Source organism: Pseudorasbora parva, chromosome 23 (assembly GCF_024679245.1).
Source record: "Pseudorasbora parva isolate DD20220531a chromosome 23, ASM2467924v1, whole genome shotgun sequence".
Lineage (NCBI taxonomy): Eukaryota > Metazoa > Chordata > Actinopteri > Cypriniformes > Gobionidae > Pseudorasbora > Pseudorasbora parva.
This window is the reverse complement of record NC_090194.1, coordinates 19,736,263-19,750,893: the sequence shown is the minus strand read 5'-3', so window position 1 is coordinate 19,750,893 and position 14,631 is coordinate 19,736,263. Positions and strand designations below refer to the sequence as shown.

At 36.7% G+C, this 14,631-nt stretch overlaps 2 protein-coding genes across 11 annotated transcripts in view; one reads left to right on the top strand and one right to left on the bottom strand.

Moving 5' to 3' along the window:
* Window positions 1-201: 201 nt before the first annotated feature.
* Window positions 202-5,706, bottom strand: zgc:113274 (uncharacterized protein LOC552925 homolog). Of its 3 annotated transcripts, none has more exons than XM_067434078.1 (5): window positions 5,604-5,637; window positions 4,168-4,216; window positions 3,034-3,419; window positions 2,868-2,953; window positions 202-1,361 (listed from the first exon to the last, which is right to left on the bottom strand). In XM_067434078.1, the coding sequence occupies exons 3-5, from the start codon at window positions 3,407-3,409 to the stop codon at window positions 1,215-1,217; spliced, it is 609 nt and encodes a 202-aa protein (XP_067290179.1). In that variant the 5' UTR covers window positions 3,410-3,419; window positions 4,168-4,216; window positions 5,604-5,637; the 3' UTR covers window positions 202-1,214. The 3 variants fall into 3 exon arrangements, with proteins under 3 accessions (XP_067290179.1, XP_067290177.1, XP_067290178.1); XM_067434076.1 differs by having other exon boundaries at window positions 203-1,361; window positions 4,168-4,350; window positions 5,604-5,706; XM_067434077.1 differs by having other exon boundaries at window positions 203-1,361; window positions 4,168-4,350; window positions 5,617-5,671.
* Window positions 5,707-5,723: 17 nt separating this feature from the next.
* The window catches only part of sec31a (SEC31 homolog A, COPII coat complex component), a 35,362-nt gene continuing 26,454 nt past the window's right edge, over window positions 5,724-14,631 (top strand). For 7 of the 8 annotated variants that reach the window (XM_067434074.1, XM_067434072.1, XM_067434073.1 and 4 more), the window contains exons 1-5: window positions 10,076-10,196; window positions 10,659-10,857; window positions 10,976-11,071; window positions 13,664-13,804; window positions 13,904-14,046. In XM_067434074.1, coding sequence (XP_067290175.1) covers window positions 10,162-10,196; window positions 10,659-10,857; window positions 10,976-11,071; window positions 13,664-13,804; window positions 13,904-14,046 — 614 coding nt within the window. In that variant the 5' untranslated portion in view covers window positions 10,076-10,161. Of the gene's footprint in view, window positions 5,880-6,370; window positions 6,451-10,072; window positions 10,197-10,658; window positions 10,858-10,975; window positions 11,072-13,663; window positions 13,805-13,903; window positions 14,047-14,631 lie in introns of those variants that run through there. The other variant, XM_067434075.1, reaches the window with a different exon arrangement.

Below are 14,631 nucleotides of genomic sequence, written 5' to 3'. Positions count from 1 at the left end.
AATCTAGACATTGCAATATTTGGCCACTTCTTCTTTGCAGAACTTCTCAAGTTCAGTTTGATTTGATGGCGATCGTTTGTGGGCTGATGTCTTCAAATCATTCCACAGATTAAATCAATTCAATGGGGTTTATACATGCAAATTATACGCAGAACACACATTTTCTGTAAACAGCTTTTATTTTGGATGTGATTAATCACTCTACACACACACACACACACACACACACACACACACACACACACACACACACACACACACACACACACACACACACACACACACACGTTAGGTTTTTGTGAATTGTGGGGACTTTCCATTGGTGTAATGGATTTTACACTGTACAAACTGTACATTCTATCCCCCTACACTGCCCCTGCCCCTAAACCAACCCATAACAGGAAACATTATGCATTTTTACATTTTCAAACAAAAACATAATTTACTATGTATATAAAACCATTTACATTGTGGGTAGTCTCAGGTTTATATTACATTGTGGGGACATTTGGTTCCCAAAATGTACACATTTGCAAAGTTAAAGTAAAGAGTGGATACACAATGTGAAAAAAATGAAAGGGTCTAAATACTGTCTAAATCAGCGAGATTCAATACACCATTTCTGAAAGTTTTTTCATCAGATATAAAAAAGATCTAAAGACGCAGAGACAATCAATATGGGGTGGGACAACAAAATATGAGGAAGATATCAAATACTAAACATGGTGAAGGTATTATTTGCAATAATTGAACACATTTCTCCTTATATAGAACCTCTTTGGCATTACATTTAGTAACAAAGCCTAGGGTTCTGTGTAGAACCCCAATTAACATGTTTTACTGACTACAACATAATCAGATTATCAATTATTATTTTGTTGTTTCTCTTGTTTTTGCACATTCATCATTTCTTTGTATGACATCCTGAACAAAAATTAGGTCGGCACAATTTGTCATGTTTCATTGCGTTATTACTATCACAAATAAATCAGTGGACTCCAAGCACTCTAAAACCTTTTTAGTGATATTTGAATAAAAGGAGAAGGCCAAGGCCGGACATCTGTATATGTTTGAAGAAAAAATTATTTACATAAGTAAAATTATAAACGATAATAATAATAATTTAATAATGTGTGATCTCATTACAAGTCATTTTGCAGTACTTTTTCTTATATTCTTAAAGAAACAAGATTAAGTATTAAAATCAAATAACATCATGTAAGAAATAACCCAGTCTCTAACAGATCTCGTTCTGAATCACAAATTTCAGCGCTCTCCTCTTCTGAAGCATCGTGAATCGGGACAGGAACATCACCCTCCTCTTTGATTTCGTCTTGGTTGACAAGACTGAAACTGATGATCTAGAAAATGGAGATAGCATTTTGAGTAGGAATAAATACATGATGTTACAGCTCTAAATTTCTATTTGTAAAAATCACTTTTTTTCCGGAGGCAGCAATTTTTGAACACTGAATAATTTTTTAAGCGACTATATTCATTTTTCACATCTCCAGGACTGGAATTTTGGAAGTTTTCCATGTCTGTAGGAACTCTGGCAACAGATATTAAAGGAACTGTATGTAAGAAATATATTTAAATTAATCATAAAATGGCCCTGATATGTCTCTAGACATTAGGAAATCATGTTCATTTCAAATACTTCTATCACTGACAACAGTCCGGCCAGGATATCGTCATTTAAAAGTTGTTGTTGCAGCCCTCAACTGATGTTGATGTTGACGTGTTTTGGTCTGAAGCTCCGCCCTCCACCTATTTACCAATCACGAAGTCAGTAGTGTTTTGGCATTCGGGTTGCCAGATCTGGGGCCTGTACCTTGATGGTAGTTTAACAAACTCAGGGTTACAGGATTAGTTTTGAGTTGACAAAGCCAAACCATTGTATTAAGGCTTTGTTGGTCCCATGATCCTGATCATCAGGTTTCTCTGTCAACTCAGGCTTTGATCCTGAGTTCAGGAGTTTAGCTGTGACATCAGCAGTGAACAGCCAATCACATGCTCTGGATCAGTGGAACTGAGATTCACTTCTCGCGAGAGAAGCAGCGAGATTCATTTCTCTCTTCTGCAGAATATTACATGATTGAAAAATATTAAGAGTTAAAAAAAATACACAGCAAGAATAAAAGCTGTCTATGAAAGAGGACAACGTAAAGACAAAATTGTAAAAGTTATGAAGTTAGTTTAGTTGATATAGAGAAAATTGAACATTTAAGCTCAGCTCTGCTTTTTTTAAATAGTTTTATTTATTTATTTTAAAGCTTATTTATGACTTTATGTAGGCTATTTATATTAATTTTAACAAAGTGCCTATTAATAATTGATTAACTAAAATGATAAATGTGTAATTGATTAAGGGCATAATAATTACATAAATTATATCTAAATCATTCAAAATTATTATTTTTATAAATAAGCAAGCCAGACGCTTTAGTCTTTAAAAACCATTTGCTATGTAGTGACCTTTAATTTGGAGCAGAAACAGGGAGAGTGACTTTATTGCATTAGAAGTGTGTCACTTTATTCACAGCTGATTGGTCCAATTTCAGTTTGAAATCTCTTATCCAGAACATAACCTGCCCTGGAGCAAGTTAGCCGAGGAGCGTAAGTTACTATGGCGATGAACACAGCTAAAAGCCAAACCACTTTAATGGTACCTAAAACCCAGGATTGGCACAAACTAAGCTTAAACAAATCTGGCTAGCCAGCTAAACCAGCTAGTTACCACAGCTGCTGCAACAAACGTTCTGCAGGATCTCTACAGTACTTTGAAAGTGATTGCAGTACCAGTTTTGGCCACAATCTTACATACACTTCCTTTCATTTCATCAGATATGTTATAGCTCTGTCACCTGTCCATGGCTTCCCAAAGATGTTGCTTCAGTTATGTGCCGGTAGAGATTGTGGCGGGCTATGAAACTACTGAGCCAATCTCGACCTACAGGAATCACAAATTCAAGTAAGTACACGAGAACAGCGGGTTGATTTGCTGCATGGAGTTGTCACAACGAACCCTACCTGCTAACCTCTGCTCTCCCCAGTTGTTGGGCACAGGAATGTTGTTCTTTTGTGCAAATTCAAATGCGATTTCTCTGCATTTCTTTGGAGTAAGACTGTGGGTGGGTTCAGCCAGCATCCTGATGTTTTCTGCAAGCTCCTCCTCCAACTCCTCGGACAAGATCCTCTTGGCTTCTGCCGTTCCCCTGTACCCGACTGTTTTCTCTCTTTTTTCTTCAGCCTTTTTCATGTACCTCTGAAGGGTGGACCTGCCAATCTTCCTTTCCTTTGCCACTGTTCTGATAGATTTCCCACGCTTGACTTCAACCAACGCTTTCTCCAGCTCCTCATAGGTTACTGAGCCCCAGTCAGTTTTTCGGATATAGTTTCGTGGCATGATAGCTTTCCTAGTTTTGACAACGACATGAAATGCATATTAAATCAAAAATAAAGTTGGTGTCAGTAAGATTTTTTATTCAGCAAGGATCCATTTAATTGATCAAGAGACTATAGAAACAAATGTTTTTAAAACTATAATGCACAAATGCTGTTCATTTAAACTTTCTATTCATCAAAGAACTCAGTAAGGAAATGTTTTACTCTTTCCGCAAACATATGATATATGATGGGGGTTTCAACATTGATAATAATCAGAAATGTTTCTTGATCATCAAATGAGCATAATAGAATGATTACTTGGATCACGTGACACTGAAGACTGGAGTAATGATGATGAAAATTCAGCTTTAATCTCAGGAATAAATTACATTTATAATTTATAATACAGAAAACTAATTTACTGTATATAATATTTCACAATATTGTGGTTTTTACTGTATTTCTGATCAAATAAATGCAGCCTTGCTGGTGTTCAAAAACATGAAAAAATTATACATTTGATAAATAATTGTATGATTTACAGTGGATCCATGAGTCTAAAAGCCCACGAGTGTAAATGCTTCTATTTTGCATTTTTCTAATTTAATAACATTTTTCCATTACAAATGATTATAAAACTAAATATTATCAACATTTTAATTTATAACCTTGGTTTTGAATTTCAGATTTATCGTCTGGATGGCAATGTACAATTTTAGAGCTGAATAAATATGATTTGACATGGGGGAAAACAATTTTCAAGTGAAACAAACTTACTTCTCCTTTGTGTTTCTCTCATTTACAGACAGCTGGATATGATGTGCACCTTCCGAATGTCCGGTCACATGACAAAACAAAGCACAGTTGCTTAAATGCTCATCTTACCCCACTCAACCCTATGTTCTACTACCAATGAATAGAGCGATGCTGTCTGACAGTGTCTGCTTCAGGATTTGTACACTGAAAGAAATAATTTTGGTATAACAATTCATATTTACTTGACACAGAAATGATTCACAAACTGCAAGAAAACAACTAAAATTAGGATATTCAAATAAGAAGTCGAATGTCACGTTATTTGTTATACAAATATAGAAATTATGCATTTTACAACATGCTTTGAGGTATATTGTTACATTAATTTCGCATGGATTTTTACTGGATGAATTCTACTGCTAAATGTTTAACGTTCACATGACTATATTATGAAGGCAATCGCATAATTACCATTTTTTGCTTGATAGGATAGGAACGTTCTGTTATGTAAGGCGCTATAACTTTTTAACCAGGGGTCCGGGGCTCACAAGGGGGCCTCGCATACTCAGTAAATCTTAAAATGATTTAAATTCAGTTTTATTAATATAATCTTCATAATAATAATACAAAAAAAAAAAAAAAACACTTAAACTTACATCGTATTTTTGAGTATTTATCTTTAGATGTCAGATTAGAGGGCCTTCAGATAAGGGGGTCTTGGAATCAAAAAGTTTGAGAATCTTGAATTTTGAAAGAAAAATTGGCCCTACACATATAATGATGTAAATACAAATCATAACGAAAGCAATAAGGCACTTGCTATGTTGTGAATAGAGGTATCACTCAATGGGCATATTAAAACAGATTTTTTTAAACTATTTTTTATTAAAAAAAATATTGTTTAATAAACTTTAAATCTAAGTAGATAAATGCTATAAATCTTTCACATCTTAAGCTTAATGTTTAGAGAACAATCTGTTTTCTCAAATGGTCTTGCTTTTTTATTTATTTATTTTATTAAAAAGCAGCTTGATTTAACAGCAATTTCACTTCTACACTTGCTATCATTATGTAGAAATGATTCATTTACACTAAGTTAGTCCTTATACTTCTGTTGCGCAACACCAGAAACTATAACTACCACTTTGTTTAGATTAACTATGTGATATCATATTTAAATTACCACGGTAAATAGATGTTAATCACTCAGCCAGTACCATGGTAACGTTAACATTTGAGTACACCATACTGCGTGTACATTGACTGATATTGTCAATCTGTCCACAGTGAACATGATTTAATACAATGCATTTTGTTCATGCAAAAAATATTCTTACAAATCGCTATTGGATATTTAAAGCAGCTAAAAGCATCACTAAGTGAGATATGAGAAGTAAAAAAAACACACACACACACACACACACACAGGTGCCACAAAAACCAAAACACACACTTACAAGACAAACAGACCTCTTCCGCCGGAATTTGTCGCCTGGGGGTGGGAGGGAGTTGTTGCCGGAAGTCGTCAGGGGAGTGGGCGGGGCTTGCTGTGCCACGTTGATGGACAGCACTGGGGACGTGGAATTCAGTCCATCTGCAGCCGCCGGGGCAAATCTCACACAACACACATAAACCCTCGGATCTTATAAACTTATTTTGCTAATTCACTTAACGCTCGTGTTTGTGCGTGGATGAATCTCTGTGTGTGACCGCTAGAAGCACAACAACAGAAGGTAGACACTTTTTAAAACTAATAAAATGCTTCTGTGGACTGCTGCATTAGCCTCTCTGCTACATTATTATCTGTTTTAAATGGACATTGCGACATATATTGCACGTTTCATTCACTGAGACATGTCTGCTGTGATCTCTCTTCTTATGCCTGTTTTATTACGAAATCTGAATTAATCCTATGTAATTGTCCAATTGTGACAGCTCTTAAGTTATTTAGCAGCATGATGTTATTGATTTGTTAGCATTTCAAGGTCCCAGCTGCTCTTGCACTATTGCTTTTACAATATATCATGTGTTTATTGTCATAATTGATATTTATATGCAATTGCATTATTTTCAGAAGAGTCTCCTAAATGAACTGCAAGTATAGCAGAACAAACCTTATTACCCTTTCTTACCTAGACAATTCAGACACTGACTGTAAATGTTGACATTTGTTAAAGTAATCATAGTATATAACACATGTGTTGTTGTTCTTTTTTAATGTTAGGATGAAACTAAAAGAAATCAACCGAACCGCTATCCAGGCCTGGAGTCCAGCGCAGCAGCACCCCATCTATCTGGCAGCAGGTACCTGTGTTCATTCCTCCAAACGCTGCCATTAAACATAAGACCGCTGACATGGGACATTTCACTGGCACTAGCTAAGCAGTGAAAAAGAAACACAATATTAGGGGTGGACCCTATGACCAAATTCATATTTCATGATATGAGATTTTATTTCATGAAAACTAGGGCTGCACGATTATGACAAATCATAATTGTCGATTATTTCCTTCAAATTGTGATTATTATTTACAATGAATACAATTTACATTGAATGAGGTTTTGAATAGATTTGTCATTGTTTTAATTGACTGCATGCTATATTGTTATATCAAGATAAACAAGCTGAAAACACTTATTAACTTTTATTGATTTCCTATAATACCAGGGTTTTCAAACTTTATTATGCCAGGACCCCCAAATATTATAAATCTTTTATGAGGCACCCCCTTCCTAAAATCCATTTCTATATTTTTATGTATATTTTATTTTGGCTAAACTTAATGCTGGATGTATAAACCTGAAGAAGAACATTTTCAAATACAAATTATTTGTATAAGCAACTTTCATGATAAATGTATATAAGCAGAGTGTATAAGCTTACGTACTGCGTTAAGAATACTTTATAACCCCATTGAGCAAGATAAAGGGGACTATAGTGAGAAACTCACTAGAAAGATACAAATCAAACATATACAATGCAGGAAAGTATACGGCAAGGAAGGAGAGAAACATTTAGAAATGAAATGGAATATTTTGTAGACGTTATCGATTTTTGCTTTGTATTTTTATTCTCTGAAATTTTCCCTGGACCCCAGTTTGAAAATCTCTGTTCTATAGCATTAAAATTAGCCTCAAAAGTCATATATACATCGGTTTGGTCTTTGTCTGCCACACTCATTTCAGGTCTTTGAGTCGCCACTAATAAGATGATCTTTTAAATCAGGTGTGTTTGATTAAGGGCACATGGTAAATGTTCAGTGTTTGTTCGCCTCCAGGATCGTGGTTGGGTAACACTGGTTTATTGACACCAAGTTTGAGCGCAGAATCTTGGGATGTCTTGTTCACCACACAACCGGTGGAAAATAATGGGGATAGAAATCAAGTTCATGGATGTGATATTAACGTTACTGTAATATGAAGCAGAGCAGGACCGAGTGTTGTGCCTCGCGAGCAGCGGGACTTTATTGTGCCACTGTCGCCGGCACCATTTCTGCTTTTCCGGTCATGAGTATGAGGTAACGCAGACCTGTTTATCATACACTTTTAGAAGAAAAGGTTCTAAGATAAGAAATGCATTTTTTTGGCAGTGTTCTATATAGAACCCTTTTTAAGAGCCAAAAGGGTTCTTTCTTGTCATTATAGAACCCTTTTATCATAAAAGCGTCTTTGGAGTAGGCATGTGCCGATATCAATTTTTCATGTTGCGATTAATTGCTGACGTTTTATCACGATATAAGATATTATCACGATATTGAAATAAGTTGCAAAAAAAAGTGTTGCCATAGCATAACAGCTTTAAGAACTATTTTAGTATAACTGAATGTTTAAATACAACAATGCACCAAAAATATATACAGCTCTGGAAAAAAAATAAGAGAAATCAATGTTAAGTGGTCTCTTGATTTTTTTCAGAGCTGTAAAAGTAAAATTTTCAAACAGATTAAAGTGCAAAAGAATTAGACTATAAAGAACAACAGGTAACAAATTACAATAAGGTCTCATTATTTAATGCATTAACTAAGATTGAGCAATAGCTACATTTGGTACAGAAAGTATAATGTTTTGGTAATGTTAGTTCAGAAATACTGATGATTGTTAGTTTTATCTTAGGTCCATTAAAAAAGTTATTTTGATTTTAATGTTATTAAACAGTAACTAAGAAATTAACATTACTCAGAATAATTAATTCTTTATAAGTATTTTTCATTGTCAGTTTGTTAATAATGAATTAACATGTTAACTAATGAAGTCGTATGTCTCAAAGTTTTACTGAACAATAACAAATAATTAGAACAGTTCTAATCATTAGGGCATGTTGAAGTTCAGATTAAAACATAAAAATGTTTAAGCTTGAAAATAAATAGGCTATTAAGTCTTTAAGTATTAAGTATTAGGTGCTGTGATGAACATTGAGATTACAAAAAACGAATGGCTGTTTTAAAAACTCCTTCACTAGCGTGGATGCTTTTGTTTGCGGGGTTTCCGGAGACACCCCTCGCTGCAGCCTGTAGCACGATGACGTTGCTGGATCAGATCCAATACGTACTGGATGGTGGATCGTTATGGCGACGTCATACCGATCTCTGGGTTAACTTATAATGCGTATGCGCTGGTCTTAAGTGACATGTATGATCAATATTGTATATAGATGATCTAACCTGTGTAGTTGTATTACTGATAAATAGTATTAAGTAAGATGAATAAATCATCTTTTCATAAATGTGATGCTTAAATTATCCTAGTTTCGCTGTACATGCATGCAAAACAGTTACAATTTTAATATATTCTGATCACACTTGCTGTTGAGTGGAAGGAAAAATTATTCAAGTAATTGTCTCTGTAATGTTTATCCTCAATGTACAATGCAACACGATCTGTAAAGAACTTAAAATACCAGTAGCCTACACATTCAAGGGAAAATGCAAAACGTGTCCTGATGGCGTGAGCATGTTATTAAACATTATTTTTGCGCGAGCGGTTTGAGTATTTATCTATCCAGCAAAACTCTTTAACTGTGCATTCAAACTCTACTGCGCATGCGTATATGACGTCATCGAATTGTGAATGAAACCACCGCGCATGCGTGTCCAGTACGTGTTGGATCTGATCCAATACGTCATCGTGCTACAGGCTGCAGCGAGGACTTCTTGGGTTTCCGGGGTAACCGCTTCTGCCGTTTCATTAGCGCCCTCTGCTGTCACTGAGCGGCACTTCAGCAGCGCGTCTCCTTCACCCATTCAGTTGTGCAAACGCACGTTGGGCTTGTTTACATCTGAGCGTGTCCATTTGACGCAGAATACAGCGGTGTTGAGCATTTATACGGTTGATGGGCAAAGTATTCTTGAGTGCATTATAAAAAAAAAATAGTAATTGTTAATAAATTATTATTTACGATATTTTAAAGTGCCCACGATAACAATATCGTGCATATTCATTATCGTGATAAATCGCATTATCGAAAATCGGCACATGTCTACTTCGAAGTATACTCAACTATACTTCTATATATAACCTTTTAAGGGTTCCAAATACGTAGCACCGATAGAACCTTTTCTTCTAAGAGTGTTTGTTAATGAACAGTCAAATATGATAACTAATCGTCTGCAATTTTGTATAATGCCTTCAAAGTTATTTATATGAAGGAAAAAAACTGAAATTTTAAAATTGTGTTGCAATTTTAATACTTGCTCACAAGTGAAGTGATGTTTCCCCCCATTTCAGTTCTTTTTAGTGAGTCTGGCAAACCGGATCACAAATCAGTCTAAATGATTCATCATTAGTGAATTTATTCTGAATTTGATTCTTAAAGATTCTCAAAAATCCCTATGTAATAACAAGGAACTGGATAGACATGGAAAAGTCATTGGTCAACTTCTGGGCTCTTATTTTTTCTAATTTGTCTCATTGGTGAATCATTTTTCAGGTACATCGGCGCAGCAGCTCGATGCCACCTTCAGCACCACTGCATCACTGGAGATCTTTGAACTGGATCTGGCTGATCCCACTTTAGCCATGAAGTCATGTGGCTCTTTTTCATCGCCACACAGGTATTGAGTTTTGCTTGCATTGTGTGCTAATGATTTATTGAAAACCGTGCTTGATTTTTCAGCAACAGTAACAGCAACCTGTCAGTGGGGTAGTAAATTAAGAAAACATAGTAAGTGTCCCATATTATGCTTTTTTGGATATTAACTTTCATATAGTGTGTTTATTGCTGTTTGTGACTGTAAAAGGTCTGCAAAGTATCAAATATCAGAGTGCATGACATATAAAGTTATTGCTTCCTAAAAGAAAGAAGCGATTCTGAACTGCCTAAAACAAGTCATCAGTATGTTTTCTTTAGCTTTTATTATGTGTCAGCGAGGGAATATCAGTCCTAAAATTCTATATAAACCGTGTAATGTTGTAATACTGAATGAAGTTGGCCAGTTAGTGAAAGCCCGTTTTGCTCTCATGTTGAACTTGGTTGGTTTTGAACCCCAGTAGTAACCCTTCTGTTCTGTCTCTAGATACCACAAACTAGTCTGGGGTCCACAGGGTATTGATGACGAGGGTTTGCCATCAGGCATTCTCGTCGCTGGAGGGGAGAATGGCAACATCATCCTCTATGACGCCTCCAAAGTCATTGCTGGAGATAGTGAAGTGATCATTTCCCAGAGTGAGAAACATACTGGGCCAGTAAGAGCCCTCGATGTCAACTCGTTTCAGGTAATCACCCCAACTAAGTTCTGATACTTAGGTCAGTTTGTACAAGATTAATTATTTGTCCATCACAGTAAGTGGTGTTTTGATCAGTGTACATGCCTCTTTTTTCCCTTTTCTTTAGACAAACCTTGTGGCCTCCGGGGGAAATGAGTCCGAAATCTACATTTGGGATTTGAACAACTTAAGCTCCCCAATGACGCCAGGACCCAAAACACAGGTACAGATCTTGTGTACTAAGGAGAATACTAAACATTGTGCCAAATGCATTACATTTTATTGTGTTTTTAACCATGCCATCTGTAGTGTTTGCAAATCACCTTTTAAAAGTAATATGGCAATATCAATTGTATTAATTATATCATTACACCAGTAAGGTGGCAACAAGATGTAATGTAAATATATTTTGTCATTGAATCATTCATTTAAGAGATTTGTTCAAAAACGCTGATTCATCCAGTAATGAAACAAGCAAAAGACTAGTTCGTAATCCATCGCCGCTAGTCAGACCAATTGGTGTATGACGTGAAAGTACTGCGAGAGAGCGACTGGAGAGCAAGCGGCTCCATTTGAATCCTTTTGAATTTTTGAATGCTTTTGAATCACACTAGCGGTACTTTAATGTCATACGCCAATCGGTCTGACCAGCGCCAATGCGTCTCAAACAAGCCTAAAGTCTTTTTGAGTGAGTCATTGAATCATTCACTCAAGCTGGCGGTACACCCCAGCTTCTAAGCTTTAAAATGTTAATACATTTTGACTCTCCTTGCTATAGTTTGGAAGTTATAGCTTAGAAATTTGGCATCCTGGCCAAATTTGCCCATTGGCCCCTCTGTCCATCATGGCCTCCTAATGATCCCCATATCCTGATTGACTTCATCACTCGGTCTCCTCTCCATCAATCAGCTGGTGTGTGGTGGGCATTCTGGCGCAATATGGCTGCCGTCGCTTCATCCAGGTGGATGCTGCACATTGGTGGTGGTTGAGGAGATTCCCCCCTTCAATGTAAAGCGCTTTGAGTGCCTTGAAAAGCGCTATATAAATCGAACGCATTATTATAAGTTATGAATCTTTAAAGGGGTGAGAATTGAGAAATCAACTTTCCCTTGAGCTTTTGAAAAGGTAATTGTAATAAGAATATCCTGTAAGTTTCAGAGCTGAAAAGTTACTTGTTAGTCAAAGAAAAGCTTTTATAGACACTAGGCACAGCAAACGGTCCTGTGCTTTATACTTGCGTCACTGCGCGACAAAACACACCTCTACAGAACGTGTAATTTAGTAGCCCCGCCCACAGACTCATGGAACATGTGGAAGATAGCAAGCAAGATATTGTGGAAGAACACAGTCGCTGCATAAGCTGCCTTCGGATCATAATATTAGGAATGTGTGGTTGAACTTTATTTTTAATGAAGTTCCAGCTCACGTGGGGAAGACAGTGGTGTTCACTTCAGTTCACTGCGGAATCGTTTGTAAACAAATCTCCGGCCAATGCTGGATTTGGATCCGACAGGAATGGTGTTTTTATATGATATAGTATTGCATTGTTATAGATTGTTTTGCTTATGTGTATGTGTCTAACAGAACATCCCTTTAGCACGCTGGACTCAGACACGTATGGGCCAGGACTCACAAAGCCCGGCAGGCCGATCAATCTCATGAAATTTTGTTCGTGTTTTGCTTTTTTATTTCTCGAGTTGACATCTGAAGGGTGGCGTATGCGCTGAACGTGTGTGTATGTGTGCACGTGGTTCGCGCTTATATCGTCTGATCTTGCGGGCTATGTGTAATATAAAAATAATAGTCCAATCAATCGCGGGTGGATGAGAAATAAATCATTGTTTGTTTGATAAAGACGTTTACGAGCCCTGTGGTCGAGAGAATCATTCTGGTTGCCGCTTCTCCTTCAATATCTCCTCTCCCTCGTGAACTGACAGGGGAGCTTAAATATGCAAATCTCCTCCAATCCTAGCCGCGGGCGTTTACTTCCAAGTCTCCAGTGCGTCACGCCCATCAAAACCCAGTGTTTTAGAGAGAGCATCAAAACCAGTGTAGAAAATAGCCTATTACTTATTAGTTATGATGTTTTTAAATGTAAAAACACACAAACATCATTAGTTTACCTCAGACAACAGTATAAAAAAATTTAAAAGCCAGTTCACGACACCTTTAATTAGTGTATGTCACTCAGAAAACAACAGTTTTAGAAATGCCTTCCAGGTGTCAAGGACTGAACAAAAAGACTACCTTTGTTCCAAATGCTGTAACTTTTGACTACTTTATGCTATCACCACAAAATTGTGGCTCTCTCTTTTGACTCTCCTTGCTGTAGTTTTGGAGTTCTGAATCATTACTTTTTATGAGTTTTGAGTCTAGACAAAACAACTCTAAAATGTATTCAGGGCTTAAGGGGTTAAAAAAACATTAGAGCATTAAATCCTTTGAATATTGTTGTGGACAATGGTGGCCCTTGGAGTTAAAAGGCTAAGAAGCACTGGGTTAGAGGATTGAACAAAATTTGCTTTTCTAAGCAATCAGATTCATGCCTGATGGAAAAAACAACTGTCAAAAAAATCTATTTAGGGATGGGAACATATAGTCTGAGGGTTGACACTTGTCCAGCCCTGGGACGGTAAGCAACCACATTTAATCATTTAGCAGATGCTTTTATCCAAAGCGACTTACAAAAAGAGGAGAGCAATAGAAGCAACGAAACAAGCAAGGTCAACAACCTGCAAGTGCTGTAAGAAGTCTCAGTTAATTGAGCACTGCGACCTTCAACCTTGTCCAATTTTGACTTTGGTGTTTTTTCTAGCCATTGGAAGACATCAGCTGTGTTGCGTGGAACAAACAGGTGCAGCACATCCTGGCCTCAGCCAGCCCCAGCGGTAAAGCTTCAGTCTGGGATCTGAGAAAGAACGACTTGATCATCAAAGTCAGCGATCACAGCAACAGGGTTTGTACAGTTTTTCATCTTTGTCTTGATTTTACTAAACTCCCTAATGATGATGATAATGGTGGATTTAATAATGCAGTGAGGTTTGTTGTTTTTTAGATGCATTGCTCTGGTCTGGCTTGGAACCCAGAGGTGGCGACTCAGTTGGTTCTGGCTTCTGAAGATGACCGAATGCCCGTCATCCAAATGTGGGACCTGCGCTTTGCCACCTCACCTCTTAAAGTACTGGAGAACCACACAAGGTAGATAAAACCAATATTGATCAGAAATCTTTTCGTATTTTAAAAATTCCGTGTGGTGGTCAATTCACAGCAGTGACAGAAATAAAATAATTTATTAAGGCCTGATATTGGCCACCTTAAGGCCAATTTAAACCGCATGGATAAACTCCAACAAACACATTTGTTGAGTTTTGTCAGATCAGTGTGTTAGCCCTGTCGGTGCCTGTTGGTCTGGTGTGTTTTCACCTGACTGAACATGTTTAATCAGTGTTTGTTGGGGCAGTGTGAACATGAATTTTCATAAAATTTTAAATCTATAAGCCACCTTGTTAGTCTGTGCGGTGTGAATTGGCCTTTAAATTGATTTCCAGGGGCTTTTTTTTACCTTTATAAGGACATTTTTAGATTTATTAACTAATTTTATTATATTAGGTATAACTAATATCAACTAATTTATAGTTGAATACTCAAAGACCAGATATGATGAATGAAGCCCCGGAGTCAGAGGTTAGAATTTTTAGTGAAGAATATTTTGCAGTTTCATCAGCAGAAGTCAGCTTCAACACTCCCAAGGAGTTCATAGGCTGCTTGGCATACATACATTTT